General features: G+C 47.6%; 1 protein-coding gene across 1 annotated transcript in view; it reads right to left on the reverse strand.

Moving 5' to 3' along the window:
* The window catches only part of itga3b (integrin, alpha 3b), a 139432-nt gene that overhangs the window by 77859 nt on the left and 44641 nt on the right, over positions 1–16932 (reverse strand). The window contains exons 3-6 of the mRNA XM_056297237.1: positions 3748–3830; positions 3237–3486; positions 2190–2288; positions 417–621 (exon numbers count right to left, since the gene is read on the reverse strand). Coding sequence (XP_056153212.1) covers positions 417–621; positions 2190–2288; positions 3237–3486; positions 3748–3830 — 637 coding nt within the window. The remainder of the gene's footprint in view (positions 1–416; positions 622–2189; positions 2289–3236; positions 3487–3747; positions 3831–16932) is intronic.

Raw genomic sequence — 16932 nt, forward strand, 5'->3', positions numbered from 1 at the left:
GCACCACACTTCCATATCAACTCTAGATTATGGGTTTGGAAAATTGCATTTTCTTTGATTTCACACTCTTGCTCTTGTTGTTCTTGTATATTAACTATGTTGTGTGTTTATTTTTTATCTTTTGTACGATTTTATTATCGTTGGATGCCTAACAACATCAGGCAAAGGGACTGATGATGGAAACTAGCCTGTTAGCTAACTTCGGTACATTTACATTTGTTTCGAATGTTGATTAATGTACATCGTCCCTTCCCAAATAAATGTTTAAATAAGTAAATAAATAAACAATCAATTACATCTGGTGTGCACACACCCACCCACATCCACCCACATCCACCCACCCACCCACCCACCCACCCACACACACACACACACACACACACACACTCGCTTTAGCAGGTCAGGTGGTGACATACTCGTCATTGTTGAGGTCGGTGACTGCCAAGCTATTCCCAAAGTATGAGCCCACTTGTTCTCCAGGAATGACCAGCACCGGGAGGATGTTGGCATCCTCTTTCTTGCCCAGTGTCACAGAGCCCTTGGACTCTTCCCTGGGAGACCCCGTCACTACCGTGAGGTCATCACGGTGCAGCAGCTTCCTGTCCTCCAGCACCGAATAACCTGCAGGAAACAGCATTAAATATAAAACCATGAAAAGTGTGCAAGTATTACAGGTTATTAACAGCAGGGTCATGCAGTATTACAGTATTTCAGCAGGGTCATGCACAGTATTACAGTATTTCAGCAGGGTCATGCAGTATTACAGTATTTCAGCAGGGTCATGCACAGTTTTACAGGCTATTAACAGCAGGGTCATGCAGTATTACAGTATATCAGCAGGGTTATGAAGTATTACAGTATTTCAGCAGGGTCATGCAGTATTACAGTATTTCAGCAGGGTCATGCACAGTATTACAGTATTTCAGCAGGGTCGTGCACAGTAGTACAGTATTTCAGCAGGTTTATGCACAGTATTACAGTATTTCAGCAGGGTCATGCAGTATTACAGTATTTCAGCAGGGTCATGCACAGTATTACAGTATTTCAGCAGGGTCATGCAGCATTACAGTATTTCAGCAGGGTCATGCACAGTTTTACAGGCTATTAACAGCAGGGTCATGCAGTATGACAGTATATCAGCAGGGTCATGCACAGTATTACAGTATTTCAGCAGGGTCATGCAGTATTACAGTATCTCAGCAGGGTCATGCACAGTATTACAGTATTTCAGCAGGGTCATGCACAGTATTACAGTATTTCAGCAGGGTCATGCAGTATTCCAGTATTTCAGCAGGGTCATGCAGTATTACAGTATATCAGCAGGGTCATGCACAGTATTACAGTATTTCAGCAGGGTCATGCACAGTATTCCAGTATTTCAGCAGGGTCATGCACAGTTTTACAGTATTTCAGCAGGGTCATGCACAGTATTACAGTATTTCAACAGGGTCATGCACAATATTACAGTATTTTAACAGAAGCCCAAGGGCACTTTTTGGGGGGGGGGGTTCCCCCTTTTTCTCCCCAATTGTTCTTGGTCAAGTACCCTATTTTCCAAGTTGTTCCGGTCTCTGCTCCACCCCCTCTGCTGATCCGGGGAGGGCTGCAGACTCCTCCATGCCTCCTCCAATACATGTGGACTTACCAGCCACTTCTTTTCACCTGACAGTGAGGAGTTTCACCAGGGGGACGTAGCGCATAGGAGGATCACGCCATTACCCAGTTCCCCCTCCCCCCGGAACAGGCGCCTCGACCAACCAGAGAAGGCGCTAGTGCAGCAACCCGGACACATACCCACATCCGGCTTCCCACCCACAGATACAGCCAATTGCGTCTGTAGGCACGCCCGACCAAGCCGGAGGTAACACGGGGATTCGAACCAGCGATCCCCGTGTTCAAAGACACTTTTAATGCGGTATATTTTTCAATACTGTAAATTGAGTCTCATTATTAATAAAACCATTTCAAGTCCTCCGATTGGCTTTCTTTCAAGTCTTTAAAAACAAGTTCAAGGTCAAGTTACTTTAAACACAGCAAGTCACCTTGGCGTAGTCTTCACCGTGAAGATACAAGTACACATGTTTTTTGTTGTCAAATAGCAAGAAACTAGGAACAAGACGAAGGGAGGCACTGAACTTTTATCTGGCTGTTTTACACCACACTGATCCCTGACAGAAACAGCCACCTACCCATATAACTGTAACGTTTGTTCAGCTGTCCAAAGTCCTTGACGTTGGAGTCCCAGGAGTTCGCTGGATCTGGATCTCTCCAGGTGACATGAACATTACCTGTAGGAAACACAACACAGCTGATGGCATCATCCCCTGCTGCCCACACCTGGACCCCAAGACAATAATCCCAGGGTTAGACTAGCACCACTACTGAAGTCTTGGACTGAGATGAATCCGGGTCCACCAAACCTGCTGATTAACGCCAAGTTCAACCACAAAACACTCTTCTTAGCATCAAAGCTACATGCCTGAATATCTTCACCTTGTCTTGGTATGTCTGAATGTGTTGTGTGACTGGCATCTGTAGTGGAAAAAGTGCTTTACAACTAAAGCCCATTTATCATTTGCTATTTACCATTTAGTTTTAACAGTGTGTGTCCTGTGGAGATGGTGGTGAGGTGAGTGTTGTCTGGGCTCCATTGAGACTGAATGAGAGTCAGCAGGGCTGTTGTGTCACAAACACACATAAAACCTGGTAAAACCTGAGTTGTACTTATTGATGTAGTACAGCGGTGGCTAACCATGTGCCATGGAGAGCCATGTACATGCAGGTTTTCATTCCAACCCAGTTCCACACCAGGTGATTTCACGATACAGTCTTCCTCTTTGGCTGAAGGGTTGCTAATCAGTGAAATCACCTGGTGCGGAACTGGGCTGGAATGAAAACCTGCATACACATGGCTCTCCATGGCACATGGTTAGACCACCGCTGATGTAGTACTATGTGTTGGTAAAGGTCTTCTACCAGCTTGTCCCGTCATATCTGCTGGTTAGACACAACTTCACTTCCTCTAACTCAACACTACCTGCCTTCTTCCTCGTCTAGCTGCTATGATGAAGATGGAAACACTATGCACCCTGTCATTTTTCCTGGTGAAGTGCTACCAGACACCAACCATCCACACCACACACTGCTACAGTCTGCAGGATTTGCATATTAATTAGTAAGTTATTGTCTTAAATGCACCTGAGATAGAAAATATTAAGACGGTTTGGATTGCCCACCTTGCCACACGTAGCTGCCAGTAGATCCAATGTAAACGTCCGTGTCCGTCATTCCCCCGGAGATGCCCATGTTACACATGCCCTCCAGCTCCATGTCAAAGTTGGGGTTGCACACCTCATAGCTGTAAGCCTGCCACTCATCACTGGGGTCAAAGGTCAAGTCGTTGCCCCTAACAAAACACTTCCCCACCATCCGGCGCTGCTCCTCTGTGCCCCCCTGGATGATCTTCACATAGCGATGCCCACAAGCCTGGCCAGCAGAGAAGACATTACATACTGAACAGCAGCTCAACTGTCTCTACGCTCAACAGCGGTGACACTAAAACGTGTGACAGAAATTAATTCACATTATCTCGCCATTTCTCAGTGCATTCATATTTCACGCTTTGAAAACAGAAATCATAAAAAGCTTGAGCTGCAGTTCTCTTACGAAGCAGCAGCGGGTCATATGCAGTACACCATATGCATGTGTAGAATCACAATCAGAAAGATGCAGAAGCTGCCAACTCACCAGTACGCGTCCCCCTGGCTGGTCCCTCTGGCTGGCCACCGTCACGCCAAGCCACATGCCCTCCACCATCTCTGATGGGTTTGCTGTCAATGTGTATTGGCTAGTATCAGTCTGGCTGTTTAACAGACTAGTATTCTGTAGTACACAGTATGTAGTACTCTGTAGTACACAGTATGTAGGTTCATCCTGTAATAGTCCTATACATTCTGAATTCTGTAAATGCATCTTTACAGTGTACAATTTGTTTTCTGTGAAAGTGTATTCCATCTAACATTGTTAGCATGTGTCTATGACATTTTATGGATTAGCCTAGCGGCTAGAGGACTTTTCCCCTCCTTGATGTTCAACAGATTACATTTTTATCAACAGCTAACAAGACTTCTTCTTACTCACTGCTGGGCAATTCAAATCACTGACTCCGGACAGACCAGTACAGTATTCCAGCCTGCTTGTAGGCTTTCAGCCAACAAAGAGTTTGAAACAGACCTGCTAATGCCAGCACAGCGAGAGCCACAAGGTGGCGGTCTGCTGTGGGCGCACCTGGCACTTTATACACCAGCAAGGGCCTCTGGGAGTTTCCAGCGGTAGGCTACTCCGCACTAGAGTAGGCCACCTGATTTGTTCACTTTACTGTCACTCAGGCTTGGGCGATGGACGAATATATCGGCAATCGACGCTTGGCTAAGTACAATCGCTGGTTGGTATTTCTGAACAAATTTTGCGCGATTTTTGTCTTTATTTTGCTAAATCAATTGGGTGCCTCCTCGAGAATTCAGCTTGGTTAATTAACCAGTAAAAAGTAATTCAGAGCGTGTGTGAACAGAGACTGGCAGTTGGAGTTGGGCCATATGCACCTTGTTGTTGCACTGATCTCTGACAAGTCTCACAAAACAGGGTAGTGACTAAATGACCATGAAGCCGCCTTTAGTGGTTGCCGTCTGATCGTTTGGAGCTGAAAAGCTATGTCGATTCATAAATAATGTTTGAGAACTAGATCAAAAGCTGTGTGAGCAGTTGTGCATCCTGATCATTTAATTGCAGTTATGTTATCCCCACCTGTTTGTTCATGTGGAGGCTGCAAGCAGAGGTGCCTTTCTCTGACGTCAATGGGGGGTTTTTTCAGATCATCTTGGTCAGCTGTTCAGCCTGTCTTTACAGCTTATTGCTTAGCAAAGATTGCAAGGTGATTTATTTTGTTTGATTGAAGAGGAGTAGGCTATAGGCTGTTCGGTTCATTAAAATTAGATTTTCACATTACTCGTGCCATGTACATATGAAGGCATGTGAGTTTTGACGAGGCATATGAATTTAAATACTTGCGGTCACCTGTCCAAAGTAACGGGGAGTGCAGAAGAGAGGTGAAGAAGAGAGTGCAGGCAGGGTGGAGTGGGTGGAGAAGAGTGTCAGGAGTGATGTGTGACAGAAGGGTACCAGCAAGAGTTAAAGGGAAGGTTTACAAGATGGTAGTGAGACCAGCTATGTTGTATGGTTTGGAGACAGTGGCACTGATGAAAAGACAGGAGGTGGAGCTGGTGGTGGCAGAGATGAAGATGATAAGATTTTCACTGGGAGTGATGAAGAAGGACAGGATTAGGAACGAGTATATTAGAGGGACCGCTCAGGTTGGACGGTTTGGAGACAAAGCAAGAGAGACAAGATGGAGATGGTGTGGACATGTGTGGAGGAGAGATGCTGGGTATATTGGGAGAAGGATGCTGAATATGGAGCTGCCAGGGAAGAGGAGAAGAGGAAGGCCAAAGAGGAGGTTTATGGCTGTTGTGAGGGAGGACATGCAGGTGGCTGGTGTGACAGAGGAAGATGCAGAAAACGGGAAGAAATGGAAATGGATGATCCGCTGTGGCGCCCCCTAACGGGAGCAGCCAAAAGTAGTAGTAGTAGTAGTAGTAGTAGTAGTAGACATTGCTCATAAAAATTGGTAGTGTTAAAATCTTTTGGCAGCACTACTCGTTTGAAATACAGCAAATTGCTTCATTTGGGTCCTTCAAATAGGTGATTTTAGATTCTTTTTTGCAACAAACTCTTCCATGATTGTGTTCACTGAAAATGGCCAATACGCTGGGGGTCGGCAATCACTGATTGTTGGGCTGACAGTGGCCGATAGGACAATTTTGACATCGCCCAACCCCAGTTCCAATCATCCTGTTGCATGGCAATGGCTGAGTGGTTACTGTCTGGGGGAACAGAACAAGGGGATACAAAGAGCTCCCATTCTCAAAGCATTGCCAAAAGCTGTGGTCAACCCATGAAAGAGAGACTGCACTACAGCTATCAATGGGTTGCCAAGTTCAGATCTTAACTACATGACACAATATTGAAAGTAAGAGGATACTCAGGAGCAGCAATACCTGCGAAAAGAAAATACATGGTGAAACTGACACACGAGGACAGAGAGCATACACTTGCATTCACAGTGGTGCCGAAGGATGTGCAGGCCATACTGTGTTTATCTGCCTGTGTGAGACTGAACCTAGTAAAGAGAGTGTACGTTGTAGAATGTGAAGGAGATACAGACTATGATGAACTCATGAAAGAATAAAATGGCTCATTCAAGGGTCTCAGCTGCCTTCCTGGAAAACACACAATCAGAGTGGATAAAAGTGTGCCACCTGTCATTCATCCATGCCATAAGGTACCATTTGCTCTTCAAAAGCCGCTGAAAGCAGAGTTGAACAGGAATGAAAGCCGGAAAGTGATCAAAAAGATTAATGAACTGACTGAGTGGGTGATTTCCCTCATCATCATGGACAAAAAGAATGGAAAGCTCAAAGTCTGCATGGATCCATGAAATCTGAACAGAGCAATAAGGAGAGACTTCAAACTTCCTACAAGAGAAGAAATAATGTCACAGTTCACGAATGCAAAGTACTTCAGCAAGCTAGATGCATCATCAGGATTTTGGCAACTGAAGCAGGACGACATAAGTTCTAAATTGTGCACATGCAGTCAACAGTCCGTTTGGTAGATATAGATTTCTTCAATTGCCATATGGCATCGCTTCAGCACCTGGGGTGTATCACAAGACAATCCACATGATCTATGAGCACCTGGAAGGAGTGGACACAGCAATAGATGACATCATAGTATGGGGAAGCACGGAAGCTGAACACGATGAGAGACTGAAAAATTTCCTGGAAGCAACAAGAAAAACGAACTTGATGCTGAATAAAGAAAAATGCTAGCTTGGAGTGAAAGAACGTAGATTTGTGGGAGACATCCTGAGCAGTGAAGGCATCAGATCGGATCCCAGAAAAGTGTCAGCAATTGAAAACATGCCAAGGCCACAATGCAAAAAGGAATGATAAATTGCATGGGAAAGTTCATACCCAACCGCTCTGAAAAGATGGCACCCCTGAGACGGCTAACTGAAAAAAAGATTGAATGGGAGTGGAATCGTGAGCACGAGAAGTCATGGAGCGACCTGAAGAAGTTGTTCTCAGAAAAACCAGTTCTGAGGTCTTATGACCTGGCGAGACCCATCAAAATTTCATCAGATACATCACAGAGGGGGCTCGGAGCTGTTCTCCTGCAGAAGTATGATGACTGGCAACCGATCGCATATGCATCATGCTCAATGACAGATGCAGAGATGTGATACGCACAAATTGAAAAAGAATTACTCAACATTACATATGCCTATGAAAGATTCCACCAGTTCACGTCAGCACAGGCAATCAGTGTTGAAACTGACCATAAGTTTCAACACCACTCTCAGTGACTTCACTTAGAATCCAAAGAATGATGATTTGGCTGCAACGCTACACACTGTATGTGACGTACACCCCAGGTAAGCTGATGTTCACAGCTGACTTGCTGTCTAGAGCTGTTGACCCAAAGTAACCGGTGAACACCAAGATAAATGACGACGTGTATGCTTATGTGAATATGATCACACATGCACTGTCCGTGGCAGATGCGAAGATGGAGCTAAAACAGAGACAAACAGATGAATCTCTAAGAAGACTGAGCAAAACCATCACAGATGGCTGGCCCAACATGAAGCAAGATTGCTCACTTGACATCGCAGATTACTGGAACTGCAGAGCGGAACTGTCAATGGTGGAAGGCGTCATCTACAAGGGAAGTAAAATCGTCATCCCAAAGAATCGGAGACAAGAAATGCTCAAGAAGATCCATGGAGGACATCTTGGGATTGAAAAATACAAGAAAAGAGCACATGAGGTGATGTACTGGCCATGAATCTTGACAAACTTGTCTCGCACTTCCCTGTTGATGACTCTGCACTTATCCTTCTCAGTGACTTCAACATCCACACTGACAAGCTAGATCCTCTTCTCTCTTTCCTCTCCTCCTTTGACCTTCACCTCTCACCCTCTCCTCCTACCCACAAGGCTGGCAACCAGCTGGACCTTATCTTTACTAGACACTGTCTTATTTCCAATCTCTCTGTTACTCCCTTCCAGCTCTCTGACCACTATTTCATGTCCTACTCGCTCTCCCTCTCTTCACCCCCCTGAGCCCCTCCCCCTACCCACATGGTTTCCACCTGTAGACACCTCCACTCTCTCTCCGCCACTGATCTTTCTTCCTCTGTTACCTCTATCCTCCCTACACTTTAATCTTTCTCTCTCCTACCCCCTGACACTGCTACTGATCTTCTTCCCTCTACCCTCTCCTCTTCTCTGGACAATCTCTGTCCCCTCACCTCCAGGCCTGCACGCCCAACTCCACCTGCCCCTTGGCTGTCTGACTCAGTACGTACTGACAGACGGAGCCTGGGAGTGGCAGAGTGAAAATGGAGAAACGGCAAACACCCAGAGGACCTTCTCAACTTCCAATCTCTTCTTTCCACTTTCTCCTCCTCCCTTTCTGCTGCTAAAGCTGCCTTCTATCACTCTAAAATCCTATCCTCTGCCTCTAATCCTAAAAAACTCTTTGAAAACTTCTCTACACTTCTTCAACCCCCACCTCCTCCTCCTACTTCCTCCCTTCTCCCTGATGACTTCACTAACTTCTTTGACAAGAAGGTAAATTACATCAGATCCTCCTTTTCGCACCACCCTGTTAGCGCTCCTTGCACTAGCCCACCCTCTGCACCCTCCCTCACCTCTCCATGTCCCACCCTATCCCACCTCGCTCCCCTCTCCCCCGGTGAGGTCCTCAACCTCATCACATCCAGTCACCCCACCACATGCTCCCTTGACCCGGTCCCCTCCCCTCTTCTTCAGTCTATAGCACCTGAACTCCTTCCCTTTCTAACCCACCTCATCAACACCTCCCTCCAGGCAGAATGCTTTCCATCTGCCTTCAAGACTGCTAGAGTCACCCCCCCCCTTCTCAAGAAACCATCACTTAACCCCTCTGACGTCAAAAACTACAGATTGGTTTCCCTTCTACCCTTTCTATCCAAAACTCTCGAAGGTGCTGTCTTTAACCAACTTTCTTTGTACCTCCACCAGAACAGACTCCTAGACCCCAACCAGTCTGGGTTCAAGGTGGGTCACTCAACAGAGACGGCCCTCCTTGCACTGACAGAATTGCTGCATGCTGCGACAGCAAACTCTCTCTCCTCTGTCCTGATACTCCTGGACCTGTCAGCTGCGTTCGACACAGTGAACCATCAGATCCTCCTCTCTACCCTCGAGGGGCTGGGTGTCACAGGCTCTACACTCTCAATGTTTGCAACCTATCTGACGGGTCGCTCCTACCAGGTGACATGGAGGGGATCTGTGTCAGAGCCTCGCAGACTGACTACAGGCGTTCCACAGGGTTCGGTTCTGGGTCCTCTCCTGTTCTCCCTGTACACGACATCCCTGGGTTCTGTTAATCGCTCGCATGACTTCTCTTACCATTGTTATGCTGATGACACCCAGCTGATCTTGTCCTTTCCTCCCTCTGACATAAAAGTAGAGACATGCATTGCTGTGTGCTTGACTGGCATCTCAGAGTGGATGGCGACACACCACCTGAAGCTTAATCTGGACAAGACAGAGCTGACGTTCGTCCTGGGAAAGGTTGCTCGCAAAGAGACCTGGCCATCACCATTGACAACACCGTGGTGACGCCAACTCGGACTGCGAGGAATCTGGGTGTGATCCTGGACGACCAACTGTCGTTTGCTGCAAGCGTTGCATCAATTGCTTGCTCCTGCAGATTTCTCCTCTATAACATCAGGAGGATTCAGCCATTCCTCACCGACGAGATGGCACAGGTGCTCATACAGGCTCTGGTCATCTCCAGGCTGGACTGCGGCAAATCCTCCCTTGCTGGCGCCCCGGCGTCGGCCATCGGACCTCTGGAGCTTGTTCAGAAAGCTGCAGTTCGTCTGGTGTTCAACCGCCCTAAGTTCTTCCACACAACTCCCCTTCTCATGTCCCTACACTGGCTCCCAGTAGCTGCTCCTGGCATCCAGTTTAAGACTCTGGTGCTAGCCTACAGGGCAGTGAAAGGAACAGCGCCTTCCTATCTCCAGGCCATGGCCAAGCCCTACAACCCCGCCCGACCACTTCGCTCTGCTGCCTCGGGACGCCTGGTTGCCCCATTGCTCAGAGGCCCCTGCTGCTGATCGACCCGGTCGCGGCTCTGTTCTGTCCTGGCCCCACAGTGGTGGAATGAACTCCCCACTGATGTCAGGACAGCGGAGTCGCTGTCCATCTTTCAGCGCAGGTTGAAAACTCACATCTTTAAGAACTACTACCCTGTTACTTGTTCTTAGCACTTATTGTATTCACTCATTTAAAAAAAATCTGTTTCTTGCGCTTTTACTTTAACACTGGTTTTGCTCTTAGATGCTTGTTTAGAGAGAAGATACACTTATGACCTCTGATGACTAGTAGTTCTCCTGATTTCCTACGTTAAATGCACTTATTGTAAGTCGCTTTGGATAAAAACGTCGGCTAAATGACATGTAATCAATCAAGATGTGACAAATGTGGTGTCAAACTGCACGACATGCCTGAAATATCAAGCAAGCAATCCTGCCGAGCAAACACATAGCCACAGGTGGGCAAAGGTGGGCAACGCCCACCCAGTTGGCACTCCTGCCCATCCAATCAGAAAGCTTCACTTTGATTGGCAGTGCATTTCGCAAACACCAGCAGCTCCTCGTCTTTCTATCATGTATACCGCAAGCATTTCACTGTACACTCTAGCGTGTACACTCCACCCAGTTGGCACTCATGCACACCCAATTAGAAAGCTTAATTTTGATTGGCAGTTCATGTTGCATCTTTCTTTCGCGCATTCCACTCTAGTTTGTCCACTAGCTAAAGCCACACAAGTAAAAAAAAACTATGGCCAAAAAACAAACTAATTTATAAAACGTTGTACTAGTGAGAAAACGACAGCGGGGGGGGGGGTGCGACCACTTCTGAAGTGGAAGAGCCAAGTAAGTTGAGTTAGAACGTTGTGTATCGTCAGCACAGATACTAGGCTATAGCTAGCTAGTTCTGCTTCATTGATGAGTTGCTACAGTAAAAGCAGTTCTGAATAGGTTAGCTACAGAACGGCCATTGCATGGCACATGCTCCCAGGCTTTTATCATTAACGTTACGTTTCAAATAGCTAAAGTTAAGCTACCAGTAAATGTGTGCATACATTTGGGGGTGATACCCAATAAATAAATCTATGGATATAGGATCCGCGATGGTGTAGCGGTCTAAGCATCGGCTTTGTGTGGATGCAGTTGCCCACCGGGGACCGGGGTTCGCGCCCCGGGCTCGTCAGATCCGACTATGGCTGGACTCGATGAAGCAGCACTAATTGGCAACGCCGTCTAGTAAAGACAAGTGATGTCTGGAGAGGAGTAAAGACAAGTGGTGTCTGCAGAGGAGTAAAGACAAGTGGTGTCTGCAGAGGAGTAAAGACAAGTGGTGTCTGGAGAGGAGTAAAGAGCATTTAAAGTGCTAACAGACCTGGTTTTGTTCTGTGTAAAACAACACCGTCCGCTACGAGGCCATCGCGAAAATGTAGTCATTGAACAAAGGGGAGTTTTTACAATTATTTCAGTTGATCTCCAAGTATGACCCAGAAATACAAAAAAACGACTGGACCAGTTGCCTAAAAACGGTAAACTTACGAGTGCCGACATTCAAAATGAAATAATAGAAACCGCCGCATCGCTGCTTATCCGCAAAATAAAGGCAGGTTTGCATGACGAGCCAAACACATAATGCCCTTTTAGCCAATGGCTGCAAAGACTTTTCAAAACGAGCTAGTGGCAGTCTGTACCAGATACTTACACAAGCGGGCGCTGAAGGAAAGGGCGCTGGGTTTTGTGGCGACTGAGGACATGAATGCAAATGCTGTATCATCAAAAAGTCTACAAGTACTGGAGCCACTGCAGCTGGACCCCGCATAGTGTGTTGGCTTTGGGTTTGATGGGGCATCGGTGACGTCCGGCCACAAAGGAGGGGTACAGACGATTTGAAAGCAGGTGTTTCCCGCGCCATATATGTCCATTGCAGCTCACATAGACTTAACCTCGTCCTATGCACTGCATCCAAGGTGTCCCCCGTCATGTCAGCACGTTTCGATGTCATGAAGAGCCTGCATACTTTCATGACAGGCTCACCCAGGCATGCGAGACTTGCTGAGATTCAAACACAGCTGCGACCAGGGAAACAACCTTTAGAGCTCGAGAACTGCTGTGATGTCCGCTGGAGCTCGTGGTCAAATGGAGTAAATAAAGTGTTGACGCTTTTACACCCTATTTTGGAGACGCTCGCTGAATTCTCGGAAAGCTGCAGCCAAACAAAAGTGGAAGCCGACTCCCTACTGCAGCAAATGCAAGCGAAGCGTGCATGTTGTGTTTCTGCTTGTCACAGTCAACAGGTGGTTTGAAATGAGTGACCATGCATGAAGGCCTCATAGTCTTCCAGCCTGTCAGTTACAGACTGCATCGATTTGACTCGAGGACAATTACAATACATTTAGGAATGCTACACAGCACGACTTTGATAAAGTCAGAAGACTGACTGGTCATCTGATGGAAGACATGACATACAGCGCTGCTGTGACGTCACTGGCTCTCGAAAGAGCACGTTGCCAGCTGGGTTGGCAGGCGGCGATACTCGCGTGGACTGCACCGTGGGCACCTCATCACGGGTAAAGGACAACTTAGACCTAAAGAAAATATGGAATGATGTACTGGACAGGCAGATAATGGAATTGAACACTCGTTTTAAGGAGGACACACATGGATGTATGAGAGCTGCTGCTGCCTGCTTGCCCCGTTCAAACACCTTTGGTGACAAGGCACCAGTACAGCCCGCCAGCACCCACTTTTCAATCAATGTGGGTGATGCAGAATACAAACAGCAGCTGAGGAGAAAGGTCACAGAGGGTAGGACCTTTCCATTACGTACTGAAGTACTCGCCGCAGTGACATATGTCCCCAAATGAATCGTCTGCTACAGGCCCTCCTCGCCCTGCCCATGACAAGTTGTACAGTAGAAAGACTGTTTTCTACTGCCAGTCGGATAAAAACGGGCATCAGGGCAACACTGACAACACACAGACTGAACTCTGTGTCCCTGCTGTCCTCTGAGAGAGAACTGGCTGAATCACTGGACTATAAAGACATCATGTCGGTGTAGTTTTTGTTTGAAACTACGATGGGTTTGATGATGCTGTTGCAGTGTCTGCTGTGTGTCTGCAGGGTCATGGATCTTAGGCTAGCCTATGGCGTGTCTCTTCGTGCCTGTGTAGCTATTGGAGTTGAAAGTATGCATTACTGTGCTTTTTGTGGTCACAAGTGTAGCGACAAACTACTATCTAATTTGAGTAATGATATTACCGTTACTAATAAATAAATAAAACGTTGTTTGCGTTACCATGCTAGACTATTATTGATTGGTGAACGTTTGTGATTGTTCTCGCTCTGATGGATTTGGAGAGCAAGTCTGCCGCATAACACGAGGGCAATAGGGCACAATGTCTGTGAATGTTCTCCTTCATCCAGGTCGTCATGGTTATCCAAAGGAGTTGAAACAAGTGCAACTGGACTTGGTATATATCCATGAAGACGTTTCGCCTCTCATCCAAGAGGCTTCCTCAGTTCCTGCCTTTCTGACTAGACTGGTCTAGTCAATTGGGGAGAAAGAGGGACCCCCCCCCCCCAAAAAAGATCCTCAAGATATGTGAAGCCACCTGAGAGACTCATTGAACAGATTTCAGGACTTTTGCTTAGTTGTACGGTTATGATGTCATAATTTCTCTTTAAGTTTTACTACAGTAGCATGCTGGAGTTGATCCGAGTAAGATGAGAGCAACTTGTATTACTGGCGATATGTTACGAGATCAGCTGCTCATCAGCCTTACTGTTCAAAGCTGCAAAGCTGATAGTGCCAAGTCAACTGAGCCAAGACATGTTGGAGAAAACCCACGAATCACACCTAGGACATATCAAATGCAAGGAAAGAGCCAGGGACATTCTCTATTGGCCAGGTATGTCAACTCAAACAGAGGACATTGTATCTCAGTGTGCTGTCTGCAACGAGAACAAGAACAGCAGCCCTAGAGAACCGTGAGTCCCACACTCACTGCCAGGAAGACCTTGGGCTAAGATAGGAACAGATCTCTTCCGCTACAACGGCCCAGAGTGCTTACTGTGTGGAGACTACTACTCCAAATACCCCGAGATCACAAAGCGGAGTGACACTACAAGCTGTGGTGTTATCACTGCAGTGCAGTCCACATTCGCGAGGCATGGCATCCCAGACGTGGTCATTTCTGATAATGGTCCCCAATAAGCCTGTGCCGAGTTCAAATGTTTCGCCGACAGCTGAGAGTGTCAACACACCACTTCCAGTCCTGGACACGCTCAGTCAAATGGACAAGCGGAGAGAACGGTACAAACGATCAAGAGTCTCCTCAAGAAAGCACAAGGTGACCCGTACATCGCTCTTCTTGAGTACCGCAACACTCCACTAGATGGTGTGGGTTTCTCCCCGGCTCTGCTGATCATGGGTCGTCGACTGAAGTCAACGCTGCCTACCTCCACCACACTGCTCACTCCTGAAAGCAAGATCAGTGTACACGTCAAACTGAAAGAAAGGCAACAAAAACAGAAAAGCTACTTCGACAGACAGACAAGACAGCTACCAGAACTACAGACGGGTGAAAACGTCAGGATTCAACGAGGAAAGGTATGGCAACCAGCAGTCGTGCTGAACAGGCGTGAACAGCCCAGATCCTATGCTGTCCGCACGCCTGATGGAGGACTATAGAGGAGGAAGAGAAAACATCTGCTGAAGACCTCAGAAAGAGCACACCCAGCAGACAGGGCTGGCACAGAGACTCATGTTCCAGAGACTGTACTTGAGGCTGAGCAGTCAGCAGACATGGCTGTTACTCAGTCCACAGCAGGTCATACCAGACAGACATCTGCTGAAGACCTCAGAAAGAGCACTCCCAGCAGACAGGGCTGGCACAGAGACTCATGTTCCAGAGACTCTACTTGAGGCTGAGCAGTCAGCAGACATGGCTGTTACTCAGTCCACAGCAGGTCATACCAGACAGACATCTGCTGAAGACCTCAGAAAGAGCACTCCCAGCAGACAGGGCTGGCACAGAGACTCATGTTCCAGAGACTGTACTTGAGGCTGAGCAGTCAGCAGACATGGCTGTTACTCAGTCCACAGCAGGTCATACCAGACAGACATCTGCTGAAGACCTCAGAAAGAGCCCGCCCAGCAGACAGGGCTGGCACAGAGACTCATGTTCCAGAGACTCTACTTGAGGCTGAGCAGTCAGCAGACATGGCTGTTACTCACAGTCCACAGCAGGTCATACCAGACAGACATCTGCTGAAGACCTCAGAAAGAGCACTCCCAGCAGAAAGAGCTGGCACAGAGACTCATGTTCCAGAGACTCTACTTGAGGCTGAGCAGTCAGCAGACATGGCTGTTACTCAGTCCACAGCAGGTCATACCAGACAGACATCTGCTGAAGACCTCAGAAAGAGCACTCCCAGCAGAAAGAGCTGGCACAGAGACTCATGTTCCAGAGACTGTACTTGAGGCTGAGCAGTCAGCAGACATGGCTGTTACTCACAGTCCACAGCAGGTCATACCAGACAGACATCTGCTGAAGACCTCAGAAAGAGCACTCCCAGCAGAAAGAGCTGGCACAGAGACTCATGTTCCAGAGACTGTACTTGAGGCTGAGCAGTCAGCAGACATGGCTGTTACTCAGTCCACAGCAGGTCATACCAGACAGACATCTGCTGAAGACCTCAGAAAGAGCACACCCAGCAGACAGGGCTGGCACAGAGACTCATGTTCCAGAGACTCTACTTGAGGCTGAGCAGTCAGCAGACATGGCTGTTACTCACAGTCCACAGCAGGTCATACCAGACAGACATCTGCTGAAGACCTCAGAAAGAGCACTCCCAGCAGAAAGAGCTGGCACAGAGACTCATGTTCCAGAGACTGTACTTGAGGCTGAGCAGTCAGCAGACATGGCTGTTACTCAGTCCACAGCAGGTCATACCAGACAGACATCTGCTGAAGACCTCAGAAATAGCACGCCCAGCAGAAAGAGCTGGCACAGAGACTCATGTTCCAGAGACTGTACTTGAGGCTGAGCAGTCAGCAGACATGGCTGTTACTCAGTCCACAGCAGGTCATACCAGACAGACATCTGCTGAAGACCTCAGAAAGAGCACTCCCAGCAGACAGGGCTGGCACAGAGACTCATATTCCAGAGACTGTACTTGAGGCTGAGCAGTCAGCAGACATGGCTGTTACTCAGTCCACAGCAGGTCATACCAGACAGACTTCTGCTGAAGACCTCAGAAAGAGCCCGCCCAGCAGACAGGGCTGGTACAGAGACTCATATTCCAGAGACTGTACTTGAGGCTGAGCAGTCAGCAGACATGGCTGTTACTCAGTCCACAGCAGGTCATACCAGACAGACTTCTGCTGAAGACCTCAGAAAGAGCCCGCCCAGCAGACAGGGCTGGCACAGAGACTCATGTTCCAGAGACTGTACTTGAGGCTGAGCAGTCAGCAGACATGGCTGTTACTCACAGTCCACAGCAGGTCATACCAGACAGACATCTGCTGAAGACCTCAGAAAGAGCACTCCCAGCAGAAAGAGCTGGCACAGAGACTCATATTCCAGAGACTCTACTTGAGGCTGAGCAGTCAGCAGACATGGCTGTTACTCAGTCCACAGCAGGTCATATCAGACAGACTTCTGCTG

This window comes from Lampris incognitus, chromosome 17 (genome assembly GCF_029633865.1).
Source record: "Lampris incognitus isolate fLamInc1 chromosome 17, fLamInc1.hap2, whole genome shotgun sequence".
Classification (NCBI taxonomy): Eukaryota; Metazoa; Chordata; class Actinopteri; order Lampriformes; family Lampridae; genus Lampris; species Lampris incognitus.